General features: G+C 44.7%; 1 protein-coding gene across 1 annotated transcript in view; it reads left to right on the forward strand.

Annotated features, from left to right (window-relative positions):
• Positions 1 to 13827, forward strand: part of LOC134359447 (TOG array regulator of axonemal microtubules protein 2-like) — a 92558-nt gene that overhangs the window by 55800 nt on the left and 22931 nt on the right. Inside the window, exons 9-11 of the mRNA XM_063072697.1 lie at positions 1177 to 1318; positions 3574 to 3679; positions 13588 to 13823. Of these exons, the coding sequence (XP_062928767.1) occupies positions 1177 to 1318; positions 3574 to 3679; positions 13588 to 13823 (484 nt within the window). The remainder of the gene's footprint in view (positions 1 to 1176; positions 1319 to 3573; positions 3680 to 13587; positions 13824 to 13827) is intronic.

Here is a 13827-nt window from a genome sequence, read left to right on the forward strand (position 1 = left end):
TTTAATGGGAAAAAGAAGCAAGTTTTGCTGGATTAATGAAAGATGTGACCCTGCCTTTCACTCCTATCTAGTCTGTTAAGTCAGTGGAAGGTCTATTACCTTTACTTCAACCAGATTCTGCCCATCTTTGCCTCATTTATTATAACTGGCTGTACATTCCTGGCTAAACATACATCTTTTACTCTTCAATAACATATAAAGCACGAAGAGGAATGTACGTATCAGTTTTATATCTTCCTTTAGGAAGTCCCAGACAATAATGCACCTTTGCGAAGTGTACTCATGTGAAGGTGCATAGATCAGACAGGATCAGGAGTAGACCACTTGGTCTCTCAATTCTGCTCTGCCATATAATCGAATATTGGTTCATCTGACTGTAGACTTAACCCAGTATTCCCATCTGCCTGCAATTACCTCGGCCACAGTTCCAAAGACTTGTGACCATCGGAGAGAAAAGAAAGTTTCATTTCATCTTCCTGTTCTAGATTCTCCCATCAAGGTTATGGCCATCAGGGGGGTGGTGTGTGAAGTGAAGGAGGAACATCCTCTCCTCATCCACTCTGTCAATGTCCTCAAAATTTTATGTTTCAGTCAAGTTCTCTCTCACTCTTCTAAACTTCAGCATTTATGATCCTAGCCTGTGCAATCTTACCTTCTAAGACAACCCATCCATTCCAGGGATTAGTTTAGTAATTTTCTCCACACTGCTTGCAATGCATTAAAAGCCTTCCATAAACCATGGTAAAATGTTGCTTCAACAATGTACTATGTGATTAAGGTATAACTTTCCTACTTTTATACTTGATTCCTGCTCAGAATCTTCTATGTCAATGAAGTACCTCCCATTCTTCCAAACTTTACTGAAAGCGAGTCAGTCTTGATCTCTCCTCGGGGACAACAATCTCCTCCCATTGCACTGCCTCACAAGTATATACAGGTGCATTGTTGTCTAACTGATGGGGACTGATAGCCGTAACTTGTATCCAGTATCACACAAATATTAAGGTGAACTAATTGATATTGGTATTAGAATTGGTTTATTGTTGTCACAGGTTCCAAGATACAGCGAATAGGCTGGTTCTTTTTTTAAAAAAAAATCTGTTAATTCCTTTAGAAAATGTAATGTATTTGAATTTGTAAGGTGTCACTCTCCCTAACTTGTCTGCTGTTCCCCAGCTCACTCGTTACCTGACTTTCCCCTGGATTCCCCAGAAGGGGAGAAGGAATCAGATGAGGAGAAGCCATTGGAGATGAGCTTGTTCTCCCGTCAGGAGCAAGGACTGACTGAGGCACTGAAGCTCCTATCTAACAGCGACTGGTCAGAAACTTGATTGGATTTAAACATATCGGTAGCTTTGTGGCAGTAGCTCTGGGTGAGGGGGCTGTCGGGAAGGGCAAAGACAGAGGCATTGGAAAATCCTCAGTATACCTTGAGGATATGGGGCAGCATATGAGTTGGGAGCCTGTTCACCAGTTCCTTGACATTTCCACATCTTCCATTTGAAAGTGATAAAAGACGCCTGCCCAAATAGGGTCAGCATATGCAAATGAAATGTGAGTGACGGGGTTACATAAGGAACAGGACTCCTTGAACCTGCTCTGCCATTCAGTGGCATTATAGCTGCTCTGACCTTGGCCTCTGCTCCACTATCCTGCCCGTTTTCCATAATTAAACATTCCAAAAACCTAGATCCAAGATTTGGATGCTGCAGTCTGGCGCAACACCCAACGTGCTGGAGGAGCTCAGTAGGTCGAGCAGCATCTGTAGAGGGAACTGGGCAGTTGATATCTTGGGCCAAGACCCTCATCCAGACCTGGAAATCTATCCTTTCCCATCTTGGATACATCCAATGGTTTCACCTACGCACATCCCAGAGAATTCCAAAGAAACTCCTCACACAGCTCTCTTAAACATATGACTTCTCCTTCTGAGATTCGGGTTCTGGATTCCTCCCTATGAGGTGAGACAGCCTCACAGCAGCTACTCCGTCAATCTTCAAGATGTCCGCCGTTTGGTCCGCCATCTGCCAATCATTCCTCCTCACCTGGATCCTCTTATCACGAGCCAGCTCTTGCCCCACCCCTTCCCCTCACCTCTTTATGCTGACTGTCTTCCATCTGTTCTTTCAGTCTAGATGACGGATCTTGACCCACCCATTCCCCTCATCTCTTTATACTGACTGTCTTCCATCTACTCTTTCAGTCTAGATGATGGATCTTGACCCAAAATGTCAAATAACCATTTCCCTCTATAGAGGCTGCCTGACCTGCTGAGTTCCTCCAGCAGTTTGCTTTTTGCCTCAATGACTTATAAGCTAGGGTGCTCAAAAAATACTGACCTCAGATGCTTGGAATGAATAAATAAAATGCCTGTTCCTCATCGCTACTTCAGAAGCGTTGCTCAGGATGGGTTTTCATTTCAATCCCTATGACTTCTTTTTGTGTAGTCAGTCAGAGGAAGATCAACTGTGCCAATAGCAGTAACATTTAGAACAAAGTATTAATGTCAGTGTTGTAGTAGTGGTTTACCACACCTCAGGAGACTGAAAAGGCCTTATATGGGTCTACCCACCATCTATTCTGACAGAGGTGACTAACGTAGACCCAGATCTCATAAAGATCCCAGACCTTGTCATCGGCCTGATCCCTGAAAATTGGCCAGGCCTTTTGGACAGACAGAAAATGCAGACTACAGTGGTGCGAGACTTTACAGTAGCAAGTGAGTTTGTGTGACGGAGTGCCTGGCTATAAGTGTGCCAAGCACACAAAATGCTGTGATATGATTTCCTATAGCCTGCTGTGTGGACATAGGTTTGCCAATCCCAATCAATCACACAATGTTAAAACGTTCAGCTGCAGCTCCTTAAGGCTGTCATAGTCGGGGGGAGGTAGTCGGGACAGCTCCCACTACCTATTAAAATGATCCTAGTGATGTCCTTCTCAAATAGCCCCTGGCAACCAAATCCATCTCCAGACCATCACATATGGCTTAGCTACTAAACCCAGTGGAACCGTTTCTACTGACAGGAGAAGGTGTAAAGGCAGGTGACTGGCACCTTAACACCAGCTGCTTCGGGTAGATGGGCCTCATCAGCCGTGGTTGGAAGCTCATCTAGGAGAAGGAAATCTCTGATCTCAAACCTCCTCCACCTTATGGCTATATCCCCTCATGGGGAAAGCTTCTGGAATAAACTTCAAGGAAAATTCCAGAGCTGGAGTCTCTAAGGCAGCTCTACGTTGAATTCACTGCTGACTGGCAACTCCTGCAATGCTGCTGGTGGCAAACTATATTGGTCTCTGTCGTTCCTTTAGATTCATGAGCTGCATGGAGAGATGGAGCTTGCTGCTTTTCAATGGGCAGCAGCTTGCTCTCCATATCGTACTGCCCTAGTTTGCGTATCACACGGACAGCTAGGACACAATATCCATGGTCAAACCTGACCAATGAAGACCATCATTGTTCCCTTGCAATTACAACTTCTGACCTCAGGTCGTAAATTAGTTGAGATTTGGACCTGTTCCAAGTGACAACATAAGTCTGGAAGACTGCTCAGTGATCTGATTTCCTTATAGGGAGATGAAGAGGCAAGGGTTGTCTAGTATTTGTCGCCTGGCCCGATTCCATCAGGAGATTCTTCTAACAAGGCTTCATGCTGTCTGCTTGGCAGTGATGAAGGAGGTGAGTAATTTACTAAAAGACCAGCTCTAACATTCTTTTATGTTCATAGTATGTAGCTTTTCCTGGTGAGGATGGCATCTGTTGACAAACCTGAACTGCTCCCAGAGGTGAAAAACTTGCTAAGCCTTTCCCAGGAGTGGATAAGCACACTTAGCAATACCAACATGGTGGATAACCTTCCCTGCTAAAGAACATTAGTGCAGAATTTTCCTCTTGACAATCTGGCTGTTGCTTTCAGTAGTATTTCATTGTGTAAATGCCCTGGATTTCCCAGCCGTTGTGGTGGGATCTGAACATGGCTCTGCATCAACGTTCTAATCTTCTGGACATCAGTCCAAGTAGCTTAATCGCAAAGCTACTGCATTTACAGACTGGGTCTCAAGTTTCTGAGCGAAAAGGAAAAAATTAGTTTTTGATCTATCACTCTTTGAGAATGACGGGTAGCAGATCTGAGAGCGCTTGAGAAAAGATATGTTAATGCTTTAGTCTGGCCCCTGTCACAGTCCTATTCATGTCTTTCTAATCACACTCATGCATGAATAATCCCACAACTCAGTGCAAGTTTCAATGGCAAGAATCTCCTATTCCTCATGAGCAGTCATTATGCCATTCTATTAAAAGGCCATTCAACCCATCAGTTTAGCAGTTCCTAATAGTCCCATTTATCCTTTCTGTATTTCCTTGTACTCCCCAGATCTTATTCTGTCTCACAAGCTCATCCAATTTATTAGGTGCCATGTTCCACTTTCCTTTCCTATCACATTCCTTCACCTGCAGTCCTTTGTTGCCTTCACCTATCACTCCCAGCCTCTGTCGCTATCTTCACCCTTGCCTCCTCCATCTGCCAACCACCTGTCCTCACATGGATCCACCTATTTCTTGGCAGCTCTTGACGCACCCTCTTCCCCGCACCTGTCTATATTGTCCTCTATCCATGCATTCCTTCATTCCAGATTAAGGGTCTTGACTGTCCATTTCCCTCCTCCAATGCTAGCTGACTCATTGAGATTTTTGCTCCAGATTCCAGCAACTGCAGGCTCTTGAGCTCCCATCTTCTGATTGTTTCACCAAATAGCTATGCTGAGAGATAACATTCAATGTCCAATTAGCCTGACAGGACTTCTTTGAGATGCAGGAGAATTCTGGAGCACTGAGTGGAAAGCCATGTGGTTACAGGAAGTACATGCAAACTCCGTCCAGACACCACCTGAGATCAGGATCAGGCCCAGGTCTCTGGACTCGTGAGGCAGCAGCACCAACCATTCCATCACCCAGCCAGTCCAATCTGATCCCTTTTTTTAAAAAATCAAATTCCTTTTGTGACATTCTGTCCAGATCTATCCAGGGGCATACAGATCTGAGATCTGGGCTACCTAATGTGGTCATCTACGGTACTGTGCAAAAGACTCTGGCACATATATATAGCTAGGTACCCTAAGACTTTTGTACAGGATAGTAGTAATTGTATGTATTGCACTGTACTGCTGCCACAAAAAATAATTCATGACGTATGTGAGTGATGAGATACCTGATTCGGATTTGGGTCTCTATTGTGGACTGAGAGTGGGAAAGGGGTCAGGGAGAGGGGAATCATGATTGGGAAAAGGGGAAGGGAGAGAGGAGGGAACGAGAAGCACCCTGGCACTACTTCTCTGCCACCTGTCCCACACCCTTCCCATAGTGCTCCATCCTTGCCATTCCCAACATCCTTTGCTCCCGCCAGATTTACAAACTAGCTCTCCACTCCACAGTGACAATATATGAACCCTAGCCATATAGTCATATGAACCCTAGCTGTGTATATGTACCCAAGACTTTTGCACAGTACGGTAGCCACTCAACCAGTGAAATTTGTAGCAAGCCGCCAAAAGGGACATCAGTTGACTTTTCGAATCACTAACTCTAAGGATTGCCCATGCTGGAATCTGGAGCATGAAACAAACTACTGGAGGAATTCAGCAGGTTGAGCAGCATTTGTGGAGGCAAAGGGATGGTCAACTGTTTGGTTTGAGACCTCAGATCAGGGCTGAGAGTGTAGAGAGGAGATAGCCAGTCATAAGGAGGTGGGAGGCAGGAGTTGGCAGGTGACAGGTAGAAACCAGGGGAAGAGACGGGTGACAGGCAGACAGAGCCAGACTGGGGAGTTGTGAAACAGCAGCTGCTGGGTGACAGGCAGAGATGACAGGGAGAGAGAAACCAGAGGCATGTGATATTGGTGGAGGGGGTGGTGTGTGGTGGTGGGGGGGGGCGGAATAGAGACAGATAATGGTTTTGGAAGGTGATGAGACAGAAGACACAAGAGGCTTCAGATGCTGGAATCTGATAAGAAGGTGATGAATGGAGGGCAGGACGGTGGACAAATGGAACTAGCTGGAGAGGGAACATGAGACCCAGAAGATCAAATGCGTGGGTGAAGGCAGATGGAATGAGGTGAAAGAGGAGGGGAAAGAATCCAGGAAGGGCGGGGGGCCATGTGAGGAGAAAAACTGAGAGAAAGGGGCGCAGGGAGTGTGGATTACCTGAAATTGTAAAATTCAATTATTGTATTCAACGGCTTGTGGATTTTGACAAACTGGTGAACATCATCATCACTATGTGCCATATTGCCATGGGCGATTATGGTCTTTCTATGATCATTTCTATGACCCAGGGTTGAGATTTTTGATTGGAGAAAGGCTAACTTTAAGGAGATGCGAGAGGATTTAGAAGGAGTGGATTGGGACAATTTGTTTTATGGGAAGGATGTAATAGAGAAATGGAGGCCATTTAAAGGTGAAATTTTGAAAGTACAGAATCTTTATGTTCCTCTTAGGTTGAAAGGAAAGTTTAAAAGTTTGAGAGAGCCATGAGTTTTCAAGGGATATTGGAAACTTGGTTCAGAAAAAGAGAGACATCTACAGTAAATATAGGCAGCATGGAATAAATGAGGTGCTCAAGGAATATAAAGAATGTAAAAAGAATCTTAAGAAAGAAATTAGAAAAGCTAAAAGAAGATACAAGGTTGCTTTGGCAAGTAAGGTGAAAATAAATCCAAAGGGTTTCTACAGTTATATTAATAGCAAAAGGATAGTGAGGGATAAAATTGGTCCCTTAGAGAATCAAAGTGGACAGCTATGGGTGGAGCCAAAAGAGATGGGGAAGATTTTGAACAATTTCTTTTCTTCGGTATTCACTAAGGAGAAGGATATTGAATTGTGTAAGGTAAGGGAAACAAGTAGGGAAGTTATGGGAACTATGATTACAGAAGCGGAAGTACTGGTGCTTTTAAGAAATATAAAAGTGAATAAGTCTCCGGGTCCTGACAGGATATTCCCTAGGACCTTGAGGGAAGTTAGTGTGGAAATAGCAGGGGTTCTGACAGAAATATTTCAAATATCATTAGAAACGGGGATGGTGCTGGAGGATTGGTATATTGCTCATGTCATTCCATTGTTTAAAAAGGGTTCTAAGAGTAAACCTAGCAATTATCGTCCTGTGAGTTTGACGTCAGTGGTGAGTAAATTGATGGAAAGTATTCTTAGAGATGGTATATATAATTATCTGGATAGACAGGGTCTGATTAGGAACAGTCAACATGGATTCGTACGTGGAAGGTCATGTCTGACAAATCTTATTGAATTTTTTGAAGAGGTTACTAGGAAAGTTGTCAAGGGTAAAGTGGTGGATGTTGTCTATATGAACTTCAGTAAGGCCTTTGACAAGGTCCCACATGGAAGGTTAGTTAGTAAGGTTCAATCGTTAGGTATTAATATTGAAGTAGTAAAATGGATTCAGCAGTGTCTGGATGGGAGACGCCAGACAGTGGTGGTGGATAACTGTTTGTCAGATTGGAGGCCAGTGACTAGTGGTGCACCTCAGGGATTTGTACTGGGTCCAATGTTGTTTGTCATATACATTAATGATCTGGATGATGGGGTGGTAAATTGGATTAGTAAGTATGCCGATGATACTAAGATAGGTGGAGTTGTGGATAATGAAGTAGGTTTTCAAAGCTTGCAGAGAGATTTAGGCCAGTTAGAAGAGTGGGCTGAAAGATGGCAGATGGAGTTTAATGCTGATAAATGTGAGGTGCTACATTTTGGTAGGACTAATCAAAATAGGACATACATGGTAAGTGGTAGGGCATTGAAGAATGCAGTAGAACAGAGGGATCTAGGAATCATGGTGCATAGTTCCCTTAAGGTGAAATATTATGTGGATAGGGTGATGAAGAAAGCTTTTGGTATGCTGGCCTTTATAAATCAGAGCATTGAGTATAGGGCACGTGGCCAAGTGGTTAAGGCATTGAATTAGTGGCCTGAAGGTCGTGAGTTCGAGCCCCAACCAAGGGAACTTGTTGTGTCCTTGAACAAGGCACTTAATCACACATCGCTCTGCGACGACTCTGGTGCCAAGCTGTATGGGTCCTAATGCCCTTCCCTTGGACAACACGTGTCATGGAGAGGGGAGACTTGCAGCATGGGCAGCTGCTGGTCTTCCATACAACCTTGCCCAGGCCTGCACCCTGGAGAGTGAAGACTTTCCAGGTGCAGATCCATGGTCTTGCAAGACTAACGGATGCCTTTTTGAGTATAGGAGTTGGGATGTAATGTTGAAATTGTACAAGGCATTGGTAAGGCCAAATTTGGAGTATTGTGTACAGTTCTGGTCACCGAATTATAGGAAAGATATCAACAAAATAGAGACAGGACAGAGAAGATTTACTAGAATGTTACCTGGGTTTTACCACTTAAGTTACAGAGGAAGGTTGAACAAGTTGGGTCTTTATTAGAACATAGAACATAGAATAGTACAGCACATTACAGGCCCTTCAGCCCACAATGTTGTGCCGACCCTCAAACCCTGCCTCCCATATAAGCCCCCACCTTAAATTCCTCCATGTACCTGTCTAGTCGTCTTTTAAACTTCACGAGTGTATCTGCTTCCACCACTGACTCAGGCAGTGCATTCCACGCACCAACCACTCTCTGAGTAACAAACCTTACTCTAATATCCCCCTTGAACTTCCCACCCCTTACCTTAAAGCCATGTCCTCTTGTATTGAGCAGTGGTGCCCTGGAGAAGAGGCGCTGGCTATCCACTCTATCTATTCCTCTTATTATCTTGTACACCTGTATCATGTCTCCTCTCATCCTCCTTCTCTCCAAAGAGTAAAGCCCTAGCTCCCTTAATCTCTGATCATAATGCATACTTTCTAAATCAGGCAGCATCCTGGTAAATCTCCTCTGTACGCTTTCCAATGCTTCCACGTCCTCCCTATAGTGAGGTGACCAGAACTGGACACAGTACTCCAAGTGTGGCCTAACCAGAGTTTTATAGAGCTGCATCATTACATCGCGACTCTTAAACTCTATCCCTCGACTTATGAAAGCTAACACCCCATAAGCTTTCTTAACTACCCTATCCACCTGTGAGGCAACTTTCAGGGATCTGTGGACATGTACCCTGAGATCCCTCTGCTCCTCCACACTACCAAGTATCCTGTCATTTACCTTGTACTCTGCCTTGGAGTTTGTCCTTCCAAAGTGTACCACCTCACATTTCTCCGGGTTGAACTCCACCTGCCACTTCTCAGCCCACTCCTGCATCCTATCAATGTCTCTCCACAATCTTTGACAATCCTCTACACTATCTACAACACTACCAACCTTTGTGTCATCTGCAAACTTGCCAACCCACTCTTCTACCCCCACATCCAGGTCGTTAATAAAAATGACAAAAAGTAGAGGTCCCAGAACAGATCCTTGTGGGACAGCACTAGTCACAATCCTCCAATCTGAATGTACTCCCTCCACCACCACCCTCTGCCTTCTGCAGGCAAGCCAATTCTGAATCCTCCTGGCCAAACTTCCCTGGATCCCATGCCTTCTAACTTTCTGAATAAGCCTACCGTGTGGAACCTTGTCAAATGCCTTACTAAAATCCATACAGATCACATCCACTGCACTACCCTCATCTATATGCCTGGTCACCTCCTCAAATAACTCTATCAGGCTTGTTAGACATGATCTGCCCTTCACAAAGCCATGCTGACTGTCCCTGATCAGACCATGATTCTCTAAATGCCTATAGATCCTATCTCTAAGAATCTTTTCCAACAGCTTTCCCACGACAGACGTAAGGCTCACTGGTCTATAATTACCCGGACTATCCCTACTACCATTTTTGAACAAGGGGACAATATTCGCCTCCCTCCAATCCTCCGGTACCATTCCCATGGACAATGAGGACATAAAGATCCTAACCAGAGGCTCAGCAATCTCTTCTCTTGCCTCGGGGAGCAGCCTGGGGAATATTCCGTCAGGCCCCGGGGACTTATCTGTCCTAATGAATTTTAACAACTCCAACACCTCCTCTCCCTTAATATCAACATGCTCCAGAACATCAACCTCACTCATAATGTCCTCACCATCATCAAGTTCCTTCTCATTGGTGAATACCGAAGAGAAGTATTCAGTGAGGACCTCGCTCACTTCCACAGCCTCCAGGCACATCTCCCCACCTTTATCTCTAATCGGTCCTACCTTTACTCCTGTCATCCTTTTTTTTCTTCTCATAATTGAAGAATGCCTTGGGGTTTTCCTTTACCCTACTCACCAAGGCCTTCTCATGCCCCCTTCTTGCTCTTCTCAGCCCCTTCTTAAGCTCCTTTCTTGCTTCCCTATATTCCTCAATAGACCCATCTGATCCTTGCTTCCTAAACCTCATGTATGCTGCCTTCTTCCACCTGACTAGATTTTCCACCTCACTTGTCACCCATGGTTCCTTCACCCTACCATTCTTTATCTTCCTCACCGGGACAAATTTATCCCTAACATCCCGCAAGAGATCTCTAAATATCGACCACATGTCCGTAGTACGTTTCCCTGCAAAAACATCATCCCAATTCACACCCACAAGTTCTAGCCTTATAGCCTCATAATTTGCCTTTCCCCAATTAAAAATTTTCCTGTCCTCTCTGACTGTATCCTTTTCCATGATAATGCTAAAGGCCAGGGAGCAGTGGTCACTGTCCCCCAGATGCTCACCCACTGAGAGATCTGTGACCTGACCCGGTTCATTACCTAGTACTAGATCTAGTATGGCATTCCCCCGGTTGGCCTGTCCACATACTGTGACAGGAATCCGTCCTGGACAGACTTAACAAACTCTGCCCCATTTAAACCCTTGGAACTAATCAGGTGCCAATCAATATTAGGGAAGTTAAAGTCACCCTCAATAACAACCCTGTTATTTTTGCACCTTTCCAAAATCTGCTTCCCAATCTGCTCCTCGGTATCTCTGCTGCTACCAGGGGGCCCATAGAATACCCCCAATAGAGTAACTGCTCCCTTCCTGTTCCTGACTTCCACCCATATTGACTCAAAAGAGGATCCTGCTACATTACCCACCCTTTCTGTAACTGTAATAGTATCCCTGACCAGTAATGCCACTCCTCCTCCCCTTTTTCTGCCCTCTCTATCCCTTTTAAAGCACTGAAATCCAGGAATATTGAGAATCCATTCCTGCCCTGGTGCCAGCCAAGTCTCTGTAATGGCCACTACATCATAATTCCATGTATGTATCCAAGCTCTCAGTTCATCACCTTTGTTCCTGATGCTTCTTGCATTGAGGTTCACACATTTCAGCCCTTCTACCTTACTGTCTTTACACCGTTTGTTCTGCTTCTCTTTCCTCAAAGCCTCTCTTTATGTTAGATCTGGCTTTACTCCATGCACTTCTTTCACTGCTCTATTGCTCTGGGTCCCATCCCCCTCGCAAGTTAGTTTAAGCCCTCCCCAAACATGCTAGCAAACCTACCTGCAAGGATATTGCTCCCCCTCGAGTTCAGGTGCAACCCATCCTATCTGTACAGGTCCCACCTTCCCCAGAAGAGATCTTTGTAGCGTAGAAGGTTGAGGGGGTACTTGATGGAGGTATTTAAAATTATGAGGGGGATAGATAGAGTTGACGTGGATAGGCTTTTTCCATTGACAGTAGGGGAGATTCAAACAAGAGGACATGAGTTGAGAGTTAAAGGACAAAAGTTTAGGGGTAACATGAGGGGGAACTTCTTTAATCGAGAGTGGTAGCTGTGTGGAACGAGCTTCCAGCAGAAGTGGTTGAGGCAAGTTCGATGTTGTCATTTAAGGTTAAATTGGATAGATATAGGGACAGGAAAGGAATAGAGGGTTATGGGCTGAGTGCAGGTCGGTGGGACTAGGTGAGAGTAAGAGTTTGGCACGGACTAGAAGGGCTGAGATGGCCTGTTTCTGTGCTGTAATTGTTATATGGTTATATTTCTCATTGCCTTCTTCTGGGCAGTGTCCTTACAAGGTAGGTTCCCCCAGCTGTTATCAATACTCTTCAGGGATTGTCTGCCTGGCATCAGTGGTCGCATAACCAGGACTTATGTATATGCACCATCTGCACATACAACCATCCGCTACCTGCGATCGCAACAACAAAAGCCTGCATTTACATGACGGCACAAACATAGTGAGATATCCCCAAGGATAATGACCGGAATTTGACATCAAGTTAACAGGTAGTGAATTAGGGTATGGGGGTTTGTTTCTGAGAATCATTTTAAAGGAAGGAAAGAGAGGTAGAGGGTAGCTGATTTCCAAGGCTCTGGCTCTGGAGAACATGTCAAAGATTTTGAAAGATCTACAGTCATTAAATATTAAATTTGCCATAGAGGAAGTAGAGATATCTCTAAGGGATGAGATCAAGGAGGCAATGTGAAGCCAAGGATGAGAATTTTTAAAGTGAGTCTTGGGCTGACCAGGAAGTGTTGAGGGATGGAAAAGCTTGAGTTGGAATGTAGTTACATTGAACTACACACAACGTAAAACAGAACATACTAAACTATATAGAACAGTACAGCACAGGAACAGGCCCTTTGGCCCATATGTCCGTGCTGACCATGATTCTAATTTAAACTAATGCCATTGAATAATCCTATTCAGTTTGCACTACCCATCTGCCAGTTTTCAAACAAGGTTAAATCTAGACTTCCGCTCTGGTATTCCGAATGTCTGTCAGCAGTTCAATATACAACCAAGAGGCCTCTCAGGTTTCATTAGTAACAGGCCAGTTACAAATGGGGTTGGAAATCATAGCTGTGGCTACCGGCCCCAGAGAATGTAAGATCTCCGTGAAGCTTAAATATTATGATAATAATTTAGAAAATTGACAAGTATAAGCTATTCTCAGCCCACACACTGGTAGCCGCTCAGGATATCTCAGAAGCAGCTTTGTCCATCTTACGGAGTGAATCCAAGACTCAAAGATTGGGAGCCTCAGAGCTACACAATCTTAGAATATAGATCATTACAACACAGGTACAGGCCTTCCAGCCCACCATGTCTGTGCTGACCAATTTAAATTATTCCCATCTGTCTGTGCATGATCCATGCCCCTCCAGTTTCTACCCTTTTCATGTGCCTGTCTTGATGTCTCTTAAATATTGCTTTCGAATTGGTGTGAGTTAAGATGCAGGGAGCAGGGTTTGCAGAGAGGAGAGTGAGTCTGTAACTGGTTGGCATTGACCAATTGGACCGAAAGGCCAGGCCCTGTGCTGTGTGCCTCCTTGACTCTAAAGGTTTGTTGGAGTAGTCAAGTGTGCAGGTAGCAGAAACCAGGACGATGGTTTCAGCAGGAATTAAGTTCACTGGCTCATGAGATCAATAACACAAAAGGTTCTGCAGACACTGGAAATCTTGAGCAAAATACAAAATGACAGCATCTGTGGAGGGAAATAAACAATTAATGTTTCAGGCCGAGACCTTTCTTGTAGTCCGGATGAAGGGTCTTGCTCCAAAATATCACTCCACAGATGCTGCCTGACTTGCTGAGTTCCTCCAGTATTTTGTGTGTTTTCCTATGAGATCGATGACACTTAAGGTGATTTTTGTTTCTCTCAGGTTAATAATCTGCGATCCAAGGTTGCCCGCTCAGCATTGCTGACTCTTGGGGAGCTCTTCTCCCAGTTAAAGAGAAGCATGGACCAGGAAGTGGAAGAGGTGGCCAGAATCCTGCTCCACAAAACCGGCGACTCCAACGAGTTCATTCGCGAAGAGGCCGTCAAGGCACTGGGCATCATGATGCACAGTGTGAGCCCGTCCCGGGCACTGACTGCCCTCATCGCAGGCGGATTAAAGTAA

This window comes from Mobula hypostoma, chromosome 2, assembly GCF_963921235.1.
Source record: "Mobula hypostoma chromosome 2, sMobHyp1.1, whole genome shotgun sequence".
Classification (NCBI taxonomy): Eukaryota; Metazoa; Chordata; class Chondrichthyes; order Myliobatiformes; family Myliobatidae; genus Mobula; species Mobula hypostoma.